General features: G+C 40.6%; 1 protein-coding gene across 3 annotated transcripts in view; it reads left to right on the top strand.

Annotated features, from left to right (window-relative positions):
- Nucleotides 1-24,477, top strand: part of LOC119895913 (inactive serine/threonine-protein kinase TEX14-like) — a 118,551-nt gene that overhangs the window by 71,066 nt on the left and 23,008 nt on the right. For all 3 annotated transcript variants that reach the window (XM_038709329.1, XM_038709330.1, XM_038709328.1), the window contains exons 15-16: nucleotides 5,815-5,905; nucleotides 6,009-6,099. In XM_038709329.1, the coding sequence (XP_038565257.1) occupies nucleotides 5,815-5,905; nucleotides 6,009-6,099 (182 nt within the window). The remainder of the gene's footprint in view (nucleotides 1-5,814; nucleotides 5,906-6,008; nucleotides 6,100-24,477) is intronic.

Here is a 24,477-nt window from a genome sequence, read left to right as displayed (position 1 = left end):
CCTTAGTGCAGAAATCTCTTTGTCAAATCTTTCCCTCTGACAGAACTGAAGGACAGCGTTTTCTGCTGCCAATAGATCCTCAGTTGATACACTGTCTCGTCCCAACGACTTTCTGGCTTCCGACATTTTCTTGTAAACATAACAAAGATCAGCCATCACAAGTTGCTTTCTGCTTTGACTCAACTCCAGTAGAGTCGTTTTGACCTTCAGCAACCATGCAACAGCAACCTTCAATCTTTTCTAGTCCGAGAAATATGTGACGAGTCGATTGGTTGCATTATCCTCTTGAATAGTTATTGTGTTTGGAGAGATCTCCAGTTTGATCTCTACTTCTACTTCATACTATACCCATGTTTCTCTTGCTTTCCACAGGAATTCTGGATCTGATAACCACGTTTTGCTGTTCAGAAGCTTGTGGACTGTCAGTCCTCTAGATGCGTCATTAGTAGGATTTTGTTTTGTGTGTACATACCGCCACTGGGCTGGATCTGAAGCCTCCCTAATGACGGCTATTCTGTTGGCCACAAATGTTCGAAATCTTTTGTTTTCATTGCTGATGTACTTCAAGACTGTACTACTATCAGTCCAGAAACAGGATCCTGGCAGAGAAAGCTGTAACTCTTACCATCTTGTCCACCCGAACAGCAAAAACAGCAGCAGTGAGTTCTAAATGAGGGAGGGTTACGGGTTTAAGAGGTGCTACTCTGGCCTTTCCAAGAAGAAAGGAAACATGTATATGACCTGTTTTTTTCTGTGACCTCAGGTATGTTACCATGCCATATCCCCGTTCACTGGCATCAGCTAAGTGGTGCAACTAGGCATTGACTGGTGTTCCAAAGTTGTGTGGTTTCAAGCACCTACTCACTCTGAACTCTGAGATCTCTTTCAGGTCAGTCAACCAATTTATCCATGGTTGTTTTAGGGCTTGCGGAATTTCTTCATCCCAGCCATAGTTCCTTCTGCACAAGTCTTGTAAAATGTGCTTGGCTGGAAGAAGGACTGGTGCAAGGTACCCTAAGGGATCGTACACTGAACTAACAACTGAAAGAATCCCTCGTCGTGTTTGCATCTGTTCTTTGCAGTTCATACGAAAGTTAAAGTTGTCACTTTCCATACACCAATGCAGTCCCAGTGCCCTTTCCACCGGGAGTTGGTCTATGTCTAAATTGAGTTCACTCACATTTTTAGAGTGCTCCTTCTCAGGAATTGTTTGAAGGACTTTGCGATTGTTACTGATCCATTGTGTAAGGTGAAAGCCTCCTTTCTGGCAAAGGTCAGCCAGGTCATGAACAATCTGTACCGCTTTCTGCACAGATGGTCAGCTTTTCGTCCACATAGAAATTTCTATGTACTGTGTCAATCACTTCGTCCGAATAACTACTCCGATTGTCGTCTGCAGTCTTCCTTAAAGCATAACATGCACAACTAGGTGACGACACTGCTCCAAAGAGATGTACAGTCATTCAGTACTCTTCAACTTGCTTGGATAGATCTCCATTAGGTCACCACAGGAACCTTAGTCTTTGTCTTCCTCAGCCACTTTGACTTGGTAGAACATCAATTCACATCAGACATAAAAGCAACTGGTTCTTGAATCATAGAAGCACTCCTATTAAGGTTCGCACCCTGCAGAAGCTGTTCGTTCAAAGAAGTTCCTTTAAACTTAGCTTTGGATGATACACTCCATGATGCGGAATATAGAACAGGTTATCTTCTCCACAACACAGTTCATCCTGTGGTACCATTTCTGCGTAGCCACTGCTGATGACATTCTCAAGAAAGCTTGTGTATCCTTGGTGGAACTTCTCATTTCTTTTCATTTTCTTTCTTAGTCCAATGAGGCGCTGTTGAGCAATACAACAATTGTTTGGGAGTGTTACCTCCTGGGCTTTGAATGGCAGCTTTAAACTGTAATGTCCGTCCTTTAGGTTTACAGATTGTTCCATTATTTCAATGAATCTTGCCTCCTGTCTTGACATTTCTTCTTTGTCGTTGACAATTTTTTCATTGAAGTCATTTTGGTACTGCTTCTCCCATAGCACCTGAAGTGATTCCACCGATAATCTGTTTACAGCAACACTACGACAGCCATTGTCATTCATGTTGTCTTTGCAATCCTTTTCTAAGCCATTGATGACCCACCCTAATAGGATTTTAACAGCAAAGGGACCCTCACCTTGGCTATTTACAATTTCCCATGGTTCCAGCAACTTTGAAGCATTAGTACTTATTAATAACTCCACGTTTGCATCAATTTCAGGGATTTTAATGTGCTCAAGGTAAGGCCACTGTGTAAGGTCTTCTTGTTTGATGATGTTTGCTGTATTCACTGGCATTGCTTTCTGCTTGTAAACATTTGGAAGACTGTAGTACCTTGTTCCATTAAGGCTAGCTACTTGAAGTCCATTCACAATGTATGTTGTCAAAGATGTCTTTGGGCTCATCGTTAACAAACATATTTTTGACTTTGTCCCAGTGAGATTAAGCCTACGCATGAGAGCTTTAGAGCAGAATGTGGATGTTGAGACATTGTCTAGAAAAGCGTAGGTTTGAATCACCTTGTTGCCTTTTTGTGCTTTTACCTGAGGCAGGATGGAGAGCATTCCATTGCTACCGGCCCCGGTCTGGCTCCCAAATGTCTGAGCTGACACAAGCGTATGGTTTACAGCTAGTTTAGGTTCATTGGAGTAGATGCTGTCGGTGTTCATTGATTTGTCCACTTGTTTGGCGTGAATGTGTAAAGCTGTTGGATGGCTCCTTTTGCATTTTTCTTTTTTGCTTATCACAAGTTTTGTTCCAATGCCCAGTGTTGAGACACCCAAAGTAAACTCCTTTTTACTTTAAGAAGTTGATATTTTCACGATGTTTGTTCTTGGCAAATCTTTGGCATTCATCTAGACTGTGCTCTTGTAAACAGAATAAACAATTGCTGCTGATGTTGTCCTGTTTACCATCTTGTGTGTTCTTGTGTTGCACTTTGCTAACAGCGCAGACGTTTGTAGCAAAGTTGTCTCGCTTCAACTTAGATTTTACTGTATACACATCCCTTTTAACAGGCATACATTCAGTAGTTTGAATATCACCAAAAATAGGATCAGACAAGATTTTGACTTGATATTCCACAAAGTGTACAACGTCATTAAAGTTTGGTCTTCGGTTGGGTCTCTCCCGAATATCACATGCAGAACTTCAAAATTTTCCCCTTAATTTAAAAGGAAGTTTCGACAACAATTTTGAGGTCCAGCTCTTTCATGTCCTCTAAATCTGACATTGCATTATTGCATCTACGCAAAAATAATGCATAGTCCTGCAGTAACGAAACACTTTCAGCCTTTACCACAGGCCAGTTGAGAACCTTTTCCATATATGCTGCTGTGATCTTTGTTTCATTACCGAAGTGTTCCTGTAGTAGGGCTTTACCTGTTTCAAAGTCTCTCTCTGCACTCATATGTCAATAGCTTTGTACAAGGTTGTGTGGGCGCCCTCTGGTGTATCATATAATATTACATGCAATCACCTTTAGATGCAGCTTTCTCCTCTACACAGTGCCTAAAGGCTTGCATCAACATTTTGAACTTCAGTGGGTCACCTTCAAAAAACAGGTATTTGTCTTGGTTGCAGTTGGCTTGCTCTGTGTTGTATGAGCAGCTCGGATATTTCATTTTGCCATTGCAGAATCTGTTGTGTAGAATTGTCATCAACTGTATGTGCAACATTTTCAGTGGATCTTGCAACTGCACCAAGTAAGCCTTTATTTCCCACCAATTCTGTAGACTTCTCAAACTTTGCATCAGGAATGTCAGGTATTTCTTTTGATCTTTGCTTCTCAAAATAAGATCCCATTCCATCCTGATCCGAAAATGCTTGCAGGACTGCCAACTCTGCATCTCAGCCTCCTGCTCCAATTCATGTTTCTTTTTTTTTAGCGCTGCCGCGCGTGCCAGGAGCGCAGCTTTCTTGGCTGCAATTTCAAATGCAGCTTTGCTTGATCGACTTGATCTTTCACTGGTGTGGCTTTTAGTGTGTGATGATGTTCCAACATTTGATACACTGTCTGTTGGTTTGATATCATCCTCAAGGTGAACATCCTCAGTAGTATCATTTGAACTCCTAAAATAATTTTCCATGCAAAATTTGTTCACACTTAAAAGCTTTGCTTTGAACCAGTTTTCATGCTTTTCCTTTTCATCCAGGGGTAGCAACTCAAGCAGATTGTTATGTGCAACCTTTGCGTTAATCAAGGTTTGATATTTGCTGAAGCTACTTTTTATTTCAGCTTCGAAACCAGACTCACACATTAAACCTTGCACAGTTTGTTTGATGTTGGCAGCTTTACTTAATTTGGATTTTCTTTGTGTCTCTAAGTCAGATAGTTTAGATAGCAGCGCTTTTGTTGTAAGTTTTATAGACCGTTTTTTGAAAGAGGCTTCTTACTCATTATCATTTTGAGAGTCAGCCAACACCACATGTGTTACCTCCATACCGTGATTATTTTCATCCATTTTACCTTGTTTTCAACCAACAAAACAACATTTCATTTAAATATCATGAAATCGAGAAATCAGAAATAAACACTTTACACTTTAATTTTTTTGAGTAAACCCCTTGACCCAAATGTCTTATTTCAAGTCCTTGTTTACTTTAAACCAAATGTCAATGTATTGTGTGCTCACCAACCCCCGCCGTCAATGGCGTCCATCCTCACCGTGTCCGGGCCACCTCACTGTCCACTGTGAGGCCCAAAGCGCTCGACTACGACGTCCACTATCGATCACCGCTGTCCGTCACCGATCTCCGCCCGTCGTCACTGCTTACTGGCCGCCTCACTGTCCAATGTGAGGCCCGCTGCCCCCGTAGGTCTACTGTGGCCAATGCGCCAGCGTTTCCATTCAGCCGTTCACCGACGAAACAAGGTGCACGAACAGCACAAGGACCGTGTCGTTTAAACTTGATCAGTCTTTTCCTCATACAGAGTGTTTTTTTGACTAATTGTTGGCGCACATTTAAGTTGTTTTGCACACGTGCTGTTTCCTTGTGGCTTAAAATAATAAAATAAGATAAATTAATAAACTTTCAAAAGTCTGAACTTAAAGTCAGATATGCCAATCCCTTTATTAACATAACGAAAAATTTAACATTTCTTCAAAAATAAACTTAACTCAAGTCAGTCTCTATGATTACACGTGCCTCAGGCTCAAAAACTGTGCACCTCGCGCCACACCTGCACTAATTAACACCTGTCTTAAGTAGACTGTAGCTGTGCGCCACCCCATCCTATTACACAGAATGGCAACAAAGTTTCCTAATATATGCATTGCAAGGGATTATCTGTCCTCTAAGATGCGCTTTAAATGTTTCCCAAAGAGTTAAGGCTAAGATGCCGTCTGTCAACCACTCCCTGTTTGTTGGAGTTTTAAACCTCCATAGGTCTATGAGTTTATGCATGTCTATGAATGCCTGGATTTGTTGTACTGATTTAGAAGACTTTGACATGAAATGAGAAGATCAATCCAAAACCAAGTCCATCACAAGGTTGTAATCACCAGATAGATGATGACTCTCCAGATTAGGGATGGAGCCGTTAGAGCCTGGGGTTGCCTTTGCTCAGCACACACCAAGGAATTTATTATTTCAATGGACTACTTTACTATAAAAGTACATTCCACATAAAAGTACAAACATTTAATACAACATTTGACTGTCAGTCTGTGGAATATGATGATTTTCCATCTTCAAGCAGCTTAAGGGAAATTATAGGGTCAGTACAAAAAGGTCCAAGGCTTGCAGAGTAAACATATGATATATCTCCTCCAGGCATCCAGTTCACAAGAAAAGGCAGACGTTACAGTGGAGGTGTGCAGGTCAGCAGATTGTGGTAATCTGCTCCTGGATACTCACAACACCAGTAAGACATTGATATTTCCTTTCACCAGTGGAGTGTGAAAAAAATGTGTGAGGAAGATTTGGTGTAAATTTTTAACTCTGTTTACTTCTGTTTGTCTTCCCAGAATATGAAAGCTTTCCAACCAACTCTGAGAAAATAGACACTGATCCTGGTGTCAGTGGAACACAGGCACAGTATACACCAAACGCTTACATGTAAGGACACGTGAACATTGCTTCATATTGTACAGTGTATTGAGACTATGGACTTTATAAAACACTGGCTGACGTCACCCTAGGGGTCTGTGAAATTAACAAAAAATGTTATTGAGATATTTTCTGGGATATAGTTGATAACGATAATCAGACGATATTTGGCATCCTTCATTGGCATTGTGTTTGTAAAAGTTGTGTGAGCGTAGTGTTTGTGTGTGGTAGAGGAGGAGGACACAGAGTGTGTTTGTGAACGGGTGTGTTGTGAATAGCAGCAGAGCAGAAGAAGTATAAAAAATTACAATAATACTAATGGAAAAAAGAATGCAAAATATACAGGATAATTAAAAAGTGTGTACTATCTTAGCCAATACATATTGCACTCTCCTACATCACTCATAGGTTTTTAAAGAGCGCTATTGTGAAACTCAGTGTTGGCGTCGCCATCTTGGTAGCATCTGATTTGTTCTGGTCTTCCTGCTAATCTCTGTCAGCAGAGACAGAGGAGGGAGAAGATCGGATACCTTCTAATTACACATTCTTTTCATAAAGTCATAAGCTGACCAATCACAGTCTGGATGGGGTGGAGAGGGGAAAAAAAGTTTGACACACTACATTCATCAGAAATGTTTAACTCATTCTGCATGAATAGTTATTATATGTAACTTTACATACACTTTGTCACAAGATCTCTGACGTAATTGCTGACGTAATCTGCACTCTGCGCATGCGTTTGGTGTCTGTAGCCACCTGTCGGAAGCTCCGTCTTAAACTAGACTCTTATCCAGTTTTAATCCACTCTTTTTTCGTTACATTTTTTATATCCTTTTTATTTAACTTAACTTTATTTTAAGTTTTACGTGGGTTAAAGATTTTAGTCATCCGACATGGATTTTAAGCTAGATGACCGTAAAAACGCGATCAACGCTACTGATCGCAACAAAGCTCCGGTGACTATGCTAGCCGAGATAACTCTGCCCCATGAGAACTGCTCACTCCTTAAGAAAGCGAACAAGAAGATTGCTGACCTTATGGAAGACATCCGACGACTTTCAGAGGAACTCAAAGAGAAAGATTCCCTGCTGACTGGCTTTATGGATGTAGCTTCAGTACAAGCCAAACAGATTGTTTCTCTTAGCACAACAGCTAACATCCAGGACACCGTGTTTTGGGACCCCTCTAGTCTTCCCAGGCTTTCATCCTGCTCGACTCCGAAGCATCAGTCAACCTGGGCTGAAGTGGTGGTCCGTGGCTGCAAGAGAGGCTCGGATGGGGCTGCCTCTCCTCCGCACATAGGCCTCTCCAACCGCTATGCAGCCTTGTCTAACGACACTCCGGTCCATCCAGCGGATGCACCTGCGGCTTCGAGTCTCCCTGATACGGATCTCTTTCGGCGCACAGTGCCTGCCGACACTGTTGCATCTCCTCCACCGGCTACATCTCCCGCACTGGGCCGCCGGACCTGATCGGCGGCCGTCATCCCGGTCAAAAACCTCCGCTTCCCGACGTAGGATCCTGAAGGAGGCTGTGCTCAGACGCTCCGGAGGCCGTCTCTACTCTGCACCGTCGGGTAGCCCTTCTCTCAGGTCTGTTACTGCTACTCCAACACAACACTCGGCAGCTCACACACTCCATCCTCAGTCCGCACGCAGTGTTGAAGCAGATTCTGCTCAGTCCTGCTCTGGAACCCCACAACCAGCATCTCCTCGTCCTCTTTTCTCCCCAACCACACTAATAATTGGTGACTCCATAACCAGAAACATCCGTTTCTTTAACGCTACCACTCGCTGCTTCCCCGGTGCTACCACGGCTGTCATTTTAAATAAACTCCAGGACCTGATGCCGTCGCTCCCGTCCTCCATCACAAGAGTGATAGTCCATGTCGGAACAAATGACACAGCTCTTCGGCAGTCTGAGCTGACAAAATCAGATTTTAACCGTCTTCTTAACTTTTTAAAGCAGTGCGGAAAGTCCGTTTTTATCTCTGGTCCCATTCCCACAGTCGGTCGCAGTGCTGGCCGCTTCAGTAGACTCCTTGGCCTCCACGACTGGCTCCAGTCCGCCTGCAGGGCTCACCGTGTGTTTTATGTGGATAATTTTAATATTTTCTGGCAAAGAATGTCTCTTTTTAAGACAGACGGACTTCACCCAAACAAACGGGGCTCAGAAATGTTAGCTGCGCACATACAGCATGTGGTGCGGTCCACACATGACTTACGTGAATGACTAATCATTCATGCAGCACACCTGGACACACCATCGCTCACTGAACAGATCTCTGGCTCACTGCCACAAACAACTGTCTCCACCTGCTGGCATGTAAAGCTGTCTGCTCCCAGCGCTGTTCCAAAGACTTCTATTCCTGTCATCATCACGCATAGACCAGTAAACCGAAATGTGCACATCCCACACAGAAATATTAGTAATCTGTTAAGGATTAGGACAACTGCACCAACTCCAGCACCCGGAACAAACTCATTTAAAATGGCTCTCTTCAATGTGAGATCACTTTCAAGTAAGACTTTTATCTTAAATGATTTTATCTTGTCTGCAAATCTAGATTTTATGTTTTTAACTGAATCCTGGTTGCAAATGAATGACTATAGCCAGCTATCTGAACTGTGTCCGCCTCAATATGATTGCTTTAGTCAACCGAGGGTCAGTGGTCGTGGTGGTGGGCTAGTGAGCGTGTATAGGAAAAATTTTAAATGTCATCAAGTACGCTGTGATGAATTTAACTCCTTTGAAGTTCTCACTCTTAAAGTTGGAGGGCTGCAACCTATCATATTTGTTATAATTTATCGCCCCCCAAAACCGCCTGGAGGATTTTTATCAGAACTTCCTGAATTTTTATCTACTCTGGTTTTAAATTATGACAGAATTGTTCTTTGTGGCGATTTTAATATTCATGTTGATGACCCCAACAATGTTAATGCAACTGACTTTTTAAATATGGCCACTTCTTTTAACTTCAAACAACATGTCAAAGGGCAAACACATAACCGTGGTCATACACTGGACTTGGTTTTTACCCTGGGTGTCAGCATTTCCTCTGTGGAATTAGTGGACATGACCATATCTGACCACAGATGTATTGTTTTTAGCTGCGATTCGCCTGTTACTCATGCCGCCTCACCAAGCTCCGTGTGTTGTCGCATCTTTAATGAACAAAGTGTTTCAAAGTTTTGCGCATTCTTTCAGAGCCAAAGCCAACACCTGTCTGATTCCAACACCAACAATCTGGTCGATCACTTCAATCATATCTGCTTGTCGTCACTAAATATTACTGCTCCTCTAAAGGTTAGGCCTACGTCTAAAGCTAGTAAGCAACCCTGGATAAATGACAGCATTCGCAGCCTCAAAAGGGAATGCAGGAAAGCAGAGCGCAGATGGAAAAAATCCAGTCTCCAAGTCCATTACCTCAGTTGAAGGATTTATTAATTAACTACAATAAAATGGTTAAGGATGCGAGAACACACTATTTTTCTGAACTCATTACTACACATAAACACAATCCCAGGTTTCTGTTTAAGACTGTGGATCAGCTGGTAAACCCAACCCCTCCTTGTGCCTCAGCTGGAAGTAATGATGACTGTGAATTGTTTTTATCTTATTTTACCAATAAGGTGGTGTCAATCAGAGCCTCTATTACCCCCGTGGCCTCTTACTCAGAGGTCCCTCACCAGCAACAAGAGAGTTTTAACCAGTTTTATCCCATCGACTTGTCTGAGCTTTTAAAAACAGTATCACAAATGAGAGTGTCCTCCAGCCCACTTGATATAATACCTACAAAGTTTTTACTGAAAGTAATAGATTCTGTTGGGCCCCATTTGATCTCTGTTTTCAACAGCTCCCTATCTACTGGTTGTGTCCCTGATTATTTTAAAACGGCTTGCGTGAACCCACTTTTAAAGAAACCTGGTTTAGATCCCTCCCTCCCACATAATTTTAGACCAATTTCAAAACTGCCTTTTATTGCAAAGATTCTAGAAAGAATTGTGTCCAAACAGCTGCTCACTGTGCTGGAAAATAACAAATTATTTGAAAAGTTTCAGTACCACAGCACTGAGACTGCCCTGCTTAAAGTCACCAATGACCTTTTAATGTCTGCTGATGAAGGTATGTGCTCAGTCCTTGTACTCCTGGACCTTAGCGCTGCTTTTGACACCATTGATCACAACATCATGTTAGACAGACTGAGGCACTGGGTGGGGATCTCTGGTACTGCCCTAGAATGGTTTTCATCCTACCTGTCAAATAGGAAGTTTTGCGTGTCTGTAAACAACTATGTCTCTTCATTCTGTCAAGTTAAATATGGTGTGCCTCAGGGCTCGGTCTTAGGACCCATTTTGTTTTCCTTGTATCTGCTTCCCCTTGGACATATTATCCATAAACATGGCATTTCTTTTCATATTTATGCTGATGACACACAAATATACCTGCCCGTCAGATCCACAGACCCTGGAATGCTGAGTTCACTTAACAACTGCCTTTGTGAAGTTAAAAAATGGATGTCAAATAATTTCCTCCAGCTGAACTCAGACAAAACGGAAATCCTGGTCATCGGGTCTCAGCAGATGGCAAATCAAATACTGCCATCTGCTGGTTCCCTAGTAAATTACATTAAGCCTGTGGCAAAGAACCTTGGTGTTTGGTTTGATAGTAATTTAAATTTCGAGCAGCACACCACAAAGCTTGTTCAATCATGTTTTTATCAACTTAGAAATATAGCTAAAATTCGATCTATGTTAACTTTTAAGGACACCGAGACCATTTTACACGCCTTCATCTCATCACGCCTGGATTATTGCAACAGCCTTTTCACCTGTTTAACCCAAAAATCTATTGATCGACTCCAGACTGTCCAGAACTCAGCTGCCAGGCTTTTAATCAGAACAAAGAAATATGACCACATTACTCCTATTTTAGCTTCATTACACTGGCTCCCAGTATGTTGAATTGACTTTAAAATTCTATTGATCACTTTTAAAGCTCTTCATGGCCTCTCGCCTTGTTATATTTCTGACCTTTTAGTCCCATACGCACCAGCACGAACCTTGAGATCCTTGGGCAGAGGTCTGTTGTCTGTTCCAGAGTCTCGACTGAAAACTAAAGGGGACAGAGCGTTTGCTGTCAGGGCCCCGAGGCTCTGGAACAGCCTGCCCGAGGAAATCAGGTCGGCTGAGTCAGTGAACTCTTTTAAGTCCCTTCTTAAAACATACTTTTATAGGAGAGCCTTTCCCGATCTTATTTGACTTTATTTTATCCCTTTTATTTTATTGTATTTTACTAATTTTATATTAAATTTTCATGCTCTTATCTTTTTTTTGTATTATTCTTTACACTTGTTAAAGCACTTTGTAACTTGTTTTTGAAAAGTGCTCTACAAATAAGGATTATTATTATTATATTATTATTATTATTATTAAGTTAGTAGTTATTAGCAAATAAGATGTAGAACAACAACATGTAGACAATTTTTCTTACAACCAAAAAGTGAAATGATTATACTGGTGGTGATCTAAAAAGTATATACACTGTAAAAAAAAGCCTGTGAAATCCACAGTAATTTACTGTGTTTGTACACAGTTAGTTACAGTATACTAATAAACAGTAACATATTGTGTAATCAAAGAGTTATTGTGAAAATCACAGTAATGAGGTTGCTACCCTAAAAAATCACAGTAACCAACGATGTACTGTAGATAATCACAGCAAATGATAGTGTACTGTACAAAACACAGTTTCCAATTTTGTACTGCCGATAATCACAGTAAATAACAGTGTCATGCAAAAACAACAAAATCACAGATGTGCTCCTGAGAACAGTACAGAGGGAAAAGTACATATGCTTTTTCACTACACGTTGACATTTTGTGCTCTAAATATTTTTCGATATATAGATCTTTGTCTCAGGCCCCATCCACACTGCTCCGTTTTAGTTTACAAACTAATTAAAACAAATACGATCTCCGTCCACACCAGCGTTTTAGCTGCGTTTTGGAGTTGACCTCCGTCTACATTAACATTAACGACGCACAGCTAGTGGCCATTCAGGTACACTGGTCATGCGCGTACCGGTGTAAAGATGAAGCAGATGGTCTGCTTAAAACAAAAAAAACAGATGCATGCACCAATAACGAGCTGGGACTGTTACTGAATGTAACACAGGAGTGTGGCAGCGGAAAACAGACTGGGAGTCGTTGCAAAGTAAATACGGTGACATGCACAGTACAAGTGTAGTCAGATAAGTGTTATTTGCACGGTACATAATATTTTAATAAAAATACCATGTCAAAAACCCGGTCAGTAGCATTGTGTTTCTGCTTTGCATGACTTCTAAGAGCCAATCAGAGAGCTGAGCGTGAGCAGCTGCGTCATCGTTTCTAAAGTCCTCCGTTTTGGCCCGTCTTCACTAAAACGCCCTCCAGAGTTTTGAAACGCAAAACGGGATCGGCAGCGTTTCTAAACTTTTCCGTTTTAGGTCTTCGTTTTTCGCCGTTGTAGTCTGGATGGGAGGTGCAAACGTAGCAAAAGGTCTCTGTTTTAATTTGAAAACGCAGTAGTATGGATGGGGCCTCAGATAATGTCATCAAACCCCACTTATTGCTGTTTGTGGCTAGATCTATTATTTATTTATTTATATGTAATGTATTTATATAATTATTTGTGTCTGTAAAATGGTTGTGTTTAAAGTAAGTGGCAATCACAAAATATTAATACAGATCTATAGTGCAAATCAAACAAAGGATATTTTTGAATTAAATTGATTTTTATTTCTATTAGGGTTAAATCAAGCTCTAAAAGTGTGTGGTTGTTGCATTTTTTTAAAAACAAATGTTTTTTTGCCTATTCTTCTCTCTTCTCTTTTCACGTTTGGCGTCCAATTCAGAACAAAAAACATGGCAAACATTTCTCTCATTTGCCTGCTAAATCCCACTGGTAACCAGTCAAAGGTTCTGACAGCAGTACACCTGTGGGGGGCAGCAATGTGCCAGCAAGGCATCCAGTCTTCCAGAAATACAGAAAAAAAGAAGGTGACCATCTTTCCCATTTGTTTAGGCCACAAACAAACTTCAGGTTGAACATGCTTTGAAAGTTCATTGTTTCCATTTCATGTCATTGAAAGGACTGTTTCAGTGTGCATAGGGTTCATGTGCGTATGTCTGTGTGATTGCTGTGGTGGATAACAATGGTTGTGAACGCGGTCTTCTTGGGCGGCTTTCAAATTCAGAGCTGTGCAACGGAGTGATTTTATGGTGGTGCAACAGTCGAGATCCAGAGAGAAATATTGCTGGAGGAAGAGTATTTTTCACAACAAGGCCATTTTTGCGACGTGAAGGAGTGGAGCAACATTTCATTTCATGTAAGTGTTTAATTAATAAACACAATGCTTTCTCTTTACTAACCAACTGAACATTAGTCAGTTCATTAAATAAACAGTAAGCAAAGATTTACAGAATGTTATTAGGCCTTAATAGGTATTAGTGAAAATAAAAGTTGCAGAATGAACTCCATGGCCTGATCAGACAGAAAGTGCACTGCGTTTTTTTATGTTGTTAGGCAACCACCAAATCAGCTGTCTTGTCAGTGTAATCAAAGATTATAGCGCTAGCGATCCATAATCTTTGATTTTCTGCTAAATAAATTGTCAAATTAGCAGAAACTTGATCACAACTCACAGGTCTGTGTCTTTTGTTGCTAAAAACATCTGCTTTAATAAAATAGACAAATGGAGGGCGCTTGCTCTGACATTGATTGAGGGTGAGCGGTGTACAAACACGCAGCAGACAGGGAAAGGGAGATCTATGTGGGCACATGAGACCCTCAGAAAGTCTCCTGACAATCCAAGAAACTTAAACTTCCGTGGGCCCGTCTCTCCATTCATTTGATTGGACAATGGAAAAAACGCGAATGAGGTCGGGCGCTTTTCTGCTCAGAGTACTTCTTCGAAAACAGCCTGCAAAACGCTCACTGCCAATTGAAAGCAATTAAAAAAGGCGCTTCTGCAAAGAAACACATTCTGTCTGATCAGGGCCTTAAGATAGATGGCAATCCTAACATACCTTATCAACATATCACATGTTGGTCTTCTGTTCACCACATTTGGCATGGTAAACCGGCCAGGTGATTCTAAATATTAACTTTCATTTTCACTTCTAATAGGTTCCTGCTCAGGATTAATCTTGCCTCCAGCAAATGTAGTGCCAAGGTCCACAGAAGCTGGAGGAACTATAAGGCAGAAGATGTCATACATGAACTTACGCATCATCAGGAACTTCAGAGTTTGATTGGCAAATAACTAGATGGAGGTGAGGATGTGATAATAATATGTCCTTGAATGATTTTCCTCAAATGGTGTTTTTCCATGAAGATATATTCAGTTTATATCAGTCCAAGTTTTGAGACCTTAGTCTCAATAATATCTTTCCAAACTGCTGTGTCCCTGATACTATGGATGATCTATCCAGAACACGCTGAGACAGTGTTCATTTGAGCAATAGAAGAGGTAAAAATTAACTTTTAAAGGGACAATCCTACAACCAGTAAGTACAAACGAATAAACTGCACAACATAGGAATAATTTATGGTCTATAGTAATGACCACTCAACAACAATGACAATGAGTACTCAAGGATTTGGGCGTTGACATGCTGACAGGAATCACAGCTAGTATATTCCCATTACAGTAGTGTCTCTTGTTACACAAATAGTTGGTTTTCAATATTACATTATTACACTATGCAAACCCCCCTTTTGTTAAGCTGCCTTGTTATTATTATTATTTATTATTATGTATGGGGCAGACCACCTTCAGAATCGGCACTTGAAAGGTTTTATATATATCTTTCATGATTGTGATGCTATCATGGTGACAAAATCTGTCCAAAAATCTGTCCAAAAATTGTTGTATTTTCTGCTACTATAGGTGTCTCTAAGACCACATTTTACCACAATGACGATTTGAAAACAATACCAGCTACGAGGGATAAAATGGTTGAATAAACTCTAGGGATGGGTACTAAAACCCAGTATTAAATGCACCATGGGGCCAAATTATGAAAGACAGAAGTGTCAATAATCTCGGTACTGCCAGCGGTATTGAAGAAATTGGGACAGTTGTCTGTGATGGATTTTTGCTACTCCCAATCCTGAGGAGAGATCCGAGTCTCTCCGTCGGAAAACCTGTCATGTGCAAGGGTCAGGGCTGTAGCTCCCCTTTCCTGTCTCTCACACAGACACTGTGCTCTGAGTGGCAATGGAGGAGAGAGCCAAATGTACAAATGTCTGGTTGTACTTGTCAATGCAGACAATGCTAGTTGCCACAAGGGCAACAGATCTTTTGCATGTAAAGGCGGGAACACGAGCGAAAACATCTACTGAAAGTGCATCACAAACAGGCGGAGAAATGCACAGTTTTTGACTACCTAGCTCGTACTTGATCTCCAGTTTTCCCCTCCTAAATATATATATTTTTATGTTTAATTTTTTCTCCTAAAAAGGTAACAAATATAACTGATAATGGATTTATTAAAGTACCAAATCAATAAACATTATCATTAAGAGTAGTAGTACCTTTTTAAATCTTAGCAATACTAATCCCTAATAAACTGTAGGGGGTTGACTGTAACCAAAAAACCTTTTGAAATGATCAGAAACAGTGATTGTTCTTCATAATCTGCAACACAAAGTGCTACATTTCTTTCATAAAGTATGTCTCCTTTCCCCTTTCATGTAGAATAGTTCATGTCTCCACTCCATGAATGCAAGATTTCCTTCATACCATTATAAATTGATCTACCACAGGTCTAAGAAATATCACCAAAATTACTGTCCTTCATACACTTTATCAACTTCATTCATTATTCATCTTTCAGGGATCTGCTCTTCATTTTTGCTCTGGAACAGTACTGGTACTGATGCAGATGTTTGGTCCAAATTTGATAAGGTATACTAACTGTTAACTATGCACTGTATACTAATCTTTATAGCATACAATTTTTGCAGTTAGCATTAAGTTTTTAGTAAGAGATAACACCTAGTCCTATTTTTTTTATATTGTGTGTTTTCCTGGATAAACTTTAAAAAGACTCAAAACCTGGTGGGAATTAATATGTAGTATAGAGTTGGTGCCTATGGTTGGGACACAGAGTCCCCTTTTGAGCTGTCTACCTCAAGTAGTATATTCATTTCATACAGAATATATGCTAGTTCTGTCACTGTACTTATCTTATTGACACCTTACTACCTCCCCGACAGTCCCAAAATGTATGAGTGGGCTTTGGTTCAGAGGAATTGCCATTTATGCATTTGGTTGTTTGTATTCAAAGTGTTTTAAATACTGTGTTTTATGGAAGGGAAATGATAATGTATTAGCCAAAACAGTGCCCTTTTGACCACAGACTGTCTCTATATGGTTTGATAAAAGAAATGGCGTTATATTTATTTATTCCATCCATTGTTTTATGTTTTGTAATATATAGAATATGTCAATAACAGCTGCTTTTCACTTATGCACATTTTAGAAGACATGGACGATGATTGTAAATGTAATGTAAGACAGAGTTCAGTGAATTTGCTGTACACTTTAAAGCACAAGAAAAACATTTGGCTTGTTACTGTTTAACAGTCAAGAATAAATTGTTACATTTATTGTTTGATGTCTCTCTGCAGTTATTTCTGAAGCTTACAAAATATGTCAAGACTTTTTACATGCAGTAACTTTTGCCAGTTATTTACTGTGATTTCTTTTTTCACAGTAAGTTACTGGTCAGTTGATGCCAGTTATTTACGGTAATTTGTTTTACAGTTTTACAGTGAGTTACAGGTCAGTTGCTGCCAGTTATTTACTGTGATTTGTTTCACAGAGAGTTACGGGTCAATTGCTGCCAGTTATTTCCTGTGATTTGTTTCACAGTAAGTTACAGGTCAATTGCTGCCAGTTATTTACTGTGAATTTCACAGTAGGTTTCTTACAGTGAAATTAGCTATATTGAACAGTAACATTTGCCCTGGTTAAACCCTAGCCACAGTAGTGTAATATGATCATAAAATGGTTTTATTTGTTAGACAGTTGAAATATTTAATCTCAACTAATATGGTGTTGAAATGTTACAAATATAAAACTACCTGTAGGCAGACTATCCAAATAAAGTGTAAACCCCACCATAACATCCATGTAATCCATACAATCAACAATATAGGCCTACTTTTTATTTAATGGTATAACATTATACTAACCCACCCAAAACCCTACGCAGAGTCGCAGTCTAACACACTTCTCTGCTCCTCCATTTCAGGAGTTACTTAGTGAAAACCCTATAGTGACGGTGTCTGCCCCCCGACCATCGAAATTATTTAAAAAGGTAAACAGAAGAGGAGCTGTGCATAAAAACCTTATAAAAATTAAAACCACAAGAGCAATAGTGCAAACAAATAGGAGAGTTAAATGTGGACTCTTAAACATCAGATCTCTCTCTTCTAAAGGTGTACTAGTAAATGAACTAATATCAGATTATGATATTGATTTATTCGGTCTTACTGAAACCTGGCTGGGTGATGGAGAATATGTTAGCCTAAATGAATCCACCCCTCCCAGTCATATTAATACTCACATTCCTCGAGGCACAGGCCGAGGAGGTGGAGTTGCAGCTATCTTCGACTCTAGCCTATTAATCAGCTCTAAACCTAAACTAAACTATAACTCATTTGAAAGTCTTGTTCTTAGTCTTTCGCACCCAAGTTGGAAATCACTGCAACCAATTCTTTTTGTTATAGTGTACCGAGCACCTGGCCCGTATTCTGAATTCTTATCTGAATTTGCAGAGTTTTTGTCAACTTTAGTCCTTAAAACGGACAAAGTTATTATTGTAGGGGATTTTAATATTCATGTAGATGTTGAGAATGACAGCTTCAGTACTGCGTTTATCTCTTTGTTAGATTCCATCGGCTTCTCTCAGAGTGTTCATGAACCGACTCACTGTTTTAACCACACCCTTGACCTTGTTTTGGTGTATGGTATTGAAATTGAACATTTAGTGGTGTTCCCACAGAATCCCTCTTTATCCGACCACTGTTTGATAACTTTTGAGTTTGTATTGCTGAACTACTCGCCATTGGGCAAAAATTTCTATACAAGATGTCTGTCTGATAGTGCTATAGCTAAATTTAAGGATGCAATTCCATCAGCTCTAAATACATTATCTAGTCACAAAGTAACGGAGGACTCCTATGCTAATTTCAGTCCCTCCCAAATCGATCATCTTGTTGATAGTGCTGCTGGCTCGCTGCGAATGACACTCGACTCTGTAGCCCCTCTAAAAAAGAAAATACTAAAACAAAGACGGTTAGCTCCATGGTATAATACTGAAACTCGCAAATTAAAGCAAATATCACGGAAACTTGAGAGGAATTGGCGTTCCACCAAAGTGGAAAATTCTCGTTTAATTTGGCAAGATAGTCTTAAAACTTATAGGAAGGCCCTCCGTAATGCCAGAGCAGCGTACTACTCGTCATTAATAGAGGAAAATAGGAACAACCCCAGGTTTCTTTTCAGCACTGTAGCCAGGCTGACAGAGAGTCACAGCTCTATTGAGCCAAGTATTCCCATAGCTCTCAGTAGTTACGACTTCATGAGCTTCTTTAATGATAAAATTCTAGCTATTAGAGACAAAATTCACCAAGACCTGCCCTCAACTGGCACCGACTTATCTCTAAACTCAGGAACCTTAGAAACAGCTGTAGAACCAGATACATGTTTAGACTGTTTTGCTTCCCTCAATCTTTACCAACTAACTTCAATAATTTCTTCATCTAAACCATCAACCTGCCTCTTAGACCCCATCCCGACTAGGCTGCTTAAAGATGTTTTACCCTTAGTCAGCACCTCTATACTAGATATGATCAATCTATCTTTATCAACAGGCTATGTACCACAGTACTTTAAAGTAGCTGTAATTAAACCTCTTCTGAAAAAGCCCAAACTTGATCCGGATGTTTTATCAAACTATAGACCTATATCTAACCTTCCATTTCTCTCTAAGGTTCTGGAGAAAGCAGTTGCTAAACAGCTGTGTGACTTTCTACAGAGCAATAGTTTATTTGAGGATTTTCAGTCAGGATTTAGAGCTCATCATAGCACAGAGACAGCACTGGTGAAAATTACTAATGACCTCCTTATTGCATCAGACAAAGGACTTGTCTCTGTACTGGTTTTATTAGATCTTAGTGCTGCATTTGATACCATTGACCATCAGATCCTATTGCAGAGACTGGAATATTTCATTGGCATTAAAGGAACCGCTCTAAGCTGGTTTAAGTCCTATTTATCAGATCGATTTCAGTTTGTACATGTTAACGATGAGTCCTCCATGCATGCCAAAGTTACTCATGGAGTTCCTCAAGGATCTGTCCTTGGACCAATCCTCTTCACTTTATATATGCTTCCTTTAGGCAATATTATCAGGAAACATTCCATAAGCTTTCATTGTTATGCAGATGATACTCAGTTATATCTATCGATCAAGCCAGATGAAACTCATCAGTTAGCTAAACTTCAAATGTGCCTTCAGGATGTTAAAACCTGGATGAGCTGTAATTTTCTAATGTTAAACTCAGATAAAACTGAAGTTATTGTTCTGGGGCCTAAGCACCTCCGTGACGCATTATCTAAAGATATAGTTTCCCTGGATGGCATCGCCTTGGCCTCCAGCACCACTGTGAGGAATCTTGGAGTTATCTTTGATCAGGACATGTCGTTTAAGTCCCACATTAAGCAAATTTCAAGGACCGCCTTTTTTCACCTACGTAATATTGCGAAAATCAGGAACATCCTGTCTAAAAATGATGCAGAAAAACTAGTCCATGCATTTGTTACTTCTAGGCTGGATTACTGCAATTCCTTATTATCAGGCTGCTCGAAAAAGTCCATTAAGACTCTTCAGCTGATCCAGAATGCTGCAGCACGTGTTCTGACAGGAACCAGGAAAAGAGATCACATTTCTCCTGTTTTAGCTTCTTTGCATTGGCTTCCAGTAAAATCCAGAATAGAATTTAAAATCATTCTTCTTACCTACAAAGCTCTTAATGGTCAGGCACCATCTTATCTTAAAGAGCTCATAGTACCTTACTACCCCACCAGAGCACTGCGCTCCCAGAATGCAGGGTTACTTGTGGTTCCTAGAGTCTCCAAAAGTAGACTAGGAGCCAGAGCGTTCAGCTATCAAGCTCCTCTCCTGTGGAACCAGGTTCCAGTTTGGGTTCAGGAGGCAGACACCATCTCCACATTTAAGAGTAGGCTTAAGACTTTCCTCTTTGATAAAGCTTATAGTTAGGGCTGGCTCAGGTAGTCCTGAACCATCCCTTAGTTATGCTGCTATAGGCCTAGACTGCCGGGGGATTTCCCATGATGCACTGAGCTCCTCTCTCCTCTACTTTCTCTCCCTCTGTATGCAACCTTATCCCATTATTGCATGTTACTAACACAACTTCTCCCCTTTCTGGTAGTCTTGTGCTTTCTCGTCCCTCTCCTCTCTCCTCCTATCACTTCCTGCAGGTTTTCTGGCTCTGGAGCTGTGGAGTCTGGATCTGTGGCTGCGGGTCGCATGCTGCCCCTGTGTTCCTGCTCGACACCCTCTACTGCAGCGACTGTTGTCGCTGGTCTTATTGTTATTATAATCATTAACATTACGATGGTTACCATTAACACTATTATAAATATCTGTACCATTTTTCATTTAGTTTATAGCAACATTACCTTCGCTGTCTGTACCTCTGTGTGTATATTGTGTAGGCTGCCTCCCTCCCCTCTCTCTCTCCTTACATCCCTCTCTCTCTCTCTCTCTCTCTTTCTCTCTCTCTCTCTCTTTCACTCTCTTCTCTCTCTTTCTCTCTCTCTCTCTCTCTCACCCCAACCGGTCGAGGCAGATGGCCGCCCACCCTGAGCCATGGTTCTGCTCGAGGTTTCTGCCTCTTAAAAGGAAGTTTTTCCTTGCCTCTGTCGCCTAGTGCTTGCTCTTGGTGGGAACTGTTGGGCTTCTGTAAATATCATCACAGAGTACGGTCTAGACCTGCTCTTTTATGAAAAGCGCTGTGAGATAACTGTTGTTGTGATTTGGCGCTATATAAATAAAATTGAATTGAATTGAATTGAATTGAATAACACACTAATTTATACTCGTTACTCCTCCAGTTTGTGGATTGTGCCTCTGCAGATACAGAGTAAGGATGCCACTGTGCTAGTATGTCAAGCCAGCCTCCTCCTTGTGTGTACCAACCAATACACATGGCAACATGTGAATGGGGAGTACTGGTACCTACTTTTTCACTTCAAGCTGGAGGTAGGGGTGGTGAGGGCGCAGTAGATAAGACGGATATCTTTTGTGTGAGCGACCCGGGTTCACTTCCTCACTGTGACTCATACACCAATGACCTAAGCTGGTCAGCCACATTCCACAGCATTGCAAATTAATTTTCTTAATATACTACAAGGTAAGCTTTACTGTGTGGTAAAGTCAGCAGTAAGTCTGAGCATTCAGTGTAAAGTTCATATTTAACACTACACCACACTGAGAAGTGCAAATCAAGTTCTACACTAAGAAAGAAATAACCCTCATTCATAATGTACTTTTATTAATTCACTCTTCATTGGTGTTAAACCTTTTCATTGAATCCTGAAAGTGTTAAAATTCACAGTTACTCACCTTAAGTGTTATTTACACCTTGTTGGAGTCTGTTTAAATAAAAATCTAAATAACTACTTTGTAGTGTTTTACGATTTTCTACTTTACCATGTCCAGCTTACACTTAAAACAAGTAAAACCTTTAATGTTTGAAGGGGGCAAAAAAACCAACCCACCATAACATCAATGTAATCCATACAATTGATCAAAAATAAAAACATTTACCCTCAAGGCCTAGTTTATAGTTCTGTGTGACAGCTACATTAGCACTCACTATTAAACTACACATTCATTTTAAAAGCTGAAAAAATTAAATGACAAGGTGCATGTAAAATCTCTCAACACTGGGTGTGCAGTCCAGGGGAAAATTGTAGCCTAGAACAAACATCATTATCATGCCGTTTTGAATCTACCAATCAACTACGGGTGCTGGTCATATAATTAGAATATCATCAAAAAGTTGATTTATTTCAGTAATTCCATTCAAAAAGTGAAACTTGTATAATGTATACATTCATTCCACACAGACTGATATATTTCAAGTGTTCATTCCTTTTAATTTTGATGATTGTAACTGACAACTAATGAAAACCCCCAAATCAGTATCTCAGAAAATTAGAATATTGTGAAAAGGTTCAATAATGAAGACACCTGTTGCCACAATCAGCTAATTAACTCAAAACACCTGCAAAGGCCTTTAAATGATCTCTCAGTCTAGTTCTGTTGGCTACACAATCATGTGGAAGACTGCTGACTTGACAGCTGGCCAAAAGACGACCATTGACACCTTGCACAAGGAGGGCAAGACACAAAAGGTCACTGCTAAAGAGGCTGGCTGTTCACAGAGCTCTGTGTCCAAGCACATTAATAGAGAGGCGAAGGGAAGGAAAAGATGTGGTAGAAACAATTGTACAAGCAATAGGGATAACCGCACCCTGGAGAGGATTGTGAAACAAAACCCATTCAAAAATGTGGGGGAGATTCACAAAGAGTGGACTGCAGCTGGAGTCAGTGCTTCAAGAACCACCACGCACAGACGCAAGACATGGGTTTCAGCTGTCGCATTCCTTGTGTCAAGCCACTCTTGAACAAGACAGAAGCGTCTCACCTGGGCTAAAGACAAAAAGGACTGGACTGCTGCTGAGTGGTCCAAAGTTATGTTCTGATGAAAGTAAATTTTGCATTTCCTTTGGAAATCAAGGTCCCAGAGTCTGGAGGAAGAGAGGAGAGGCACAGGATCCAAGTTGCTTGAAGTCCAGCGTAAAGTTTCCACAGTCAGTGATGGTTTGGCGTGCCATTTCATCTGCTGGTGTTGGTCCACTGTCTGAGGTCCAAGGTCAACGCAGCCGTCTACCAGGAAGTTTTAGAGCACTTCATACTTCCTGCTGCTGACCAACTTTCTGGAGATGCAGATTTCATTTTCCAACAGGACTTGGCACCTGCACACAGTGCCAAAGCTACCAGTACCTGGTTTAAGGACCATGGTATCCTTGTTCTTAATTGGCCAGCAAACTGGCCTGACCTTAACCCTATAGAAAATCTATGGGGTATTGTGAAGAGGAAGATGCGATACGCCAGACCCAACAATGCAGAAGAGCTGAAGACAACTATCAGAGCAACCTGGGCTCTCATAACACCTGAGCAGTGCCACAGACTGATGGACTCCATGCCACGCTGCATTGCTGCAGTAATTCAGGCAAAAGGAGCCCCAACTAAGTATTGAGTGCTGTACATGCTCATACTTTTCATGTTCATACTTTTCAGTTGGCCAGCATTTCTAAAAATCCTTTTTTTGTATTGGTCTTCAGTAATATTCTAATTTTCGGAGATACTGAATTTGGGATTTTCATTAGTTGTCTGTTATAATCATCACAATTAAATGAAATAAACATTTGAAATATATTAGTCTGTGTGTAATGAATGAATATAATATCCAAGTTTCACTTTTTGAATGGAATTACTGAAATAAATCAACTTTTTGATGATATTCTAATAATATGTCCAGCACCTGTATAACCAAAATCTACCAAATAAGCCCCTGAGAGAGTTGTGATGCCCAGGTGTGCCTGCCGTGTGTGTGTGTTCAGAATTTTATTCCATCCTCTAGTCTATCCTCATTAAGGAAATAGTGAGAGAGATGCCTGCAGTTGCTATTGGTGTTCTGCGTCTTAGGGGTACTGTACATGTCATGGTGCTGGATGAACAACAGAATTTACAGGTGCACTGCCCCAGATAAACAGGCAACAGCTGCAGGCGTTTTTCACACTCAAAATAGGTTTGAAAAGTCAAAAAGTCCCATCTCCCACAGGAAACACTGCTCTGAACTGATTGAAAACAGCTCGTTTGTAGTCCGGCCGCTTCCCTTGGATGAAAGCAAAATGCGCCTCATATAACGCTCGCCAAGCGGCTAGTCGGACATGCCCCAAAAAACACAGGTGGAAAAACACTGAACTGCAGCACACACCTCCTCTCCGTTCCAAACACTAGCTACCCTCCAGGCAGTCAATGGACATAAAGTTGTTACTGTGATGTAGAGACAGAGCTGAGTTAAAACTGTTCTCATCTGTGACACCACGATGGTGGAACGAGCTACCACATGCCATCAGAGCAGGTGCGTCCCTCTCTAACTTCAAGAAGCTCTTGAAAACCCATCTCTTCCGCGAACACTTCCTCTTATAACACCTCTAACTCCTAACCTCTA

Source organism: Micropterus salmoides, unplaced genomic scaffold (genome assembly GCF_014851395.1).
Source record: "Micropterus salmoides isolate LMB-PRFRI ecotype aquatic unplaced genomic scaffold, ASM1485139v1 Ms_hic_scaffold_9, whole genome shotgun sequence".
NCBI lineage: Eukaryota > Metazoa > Chordata > Actinopteri > Centrarchiformes > Centrarchidae > Micropterus > Micropterus salmoides.
Note: the sequence above shows the minus strand (reverse complement) of the source record. Positions and strands in the feature narration are given on the sequence as shown.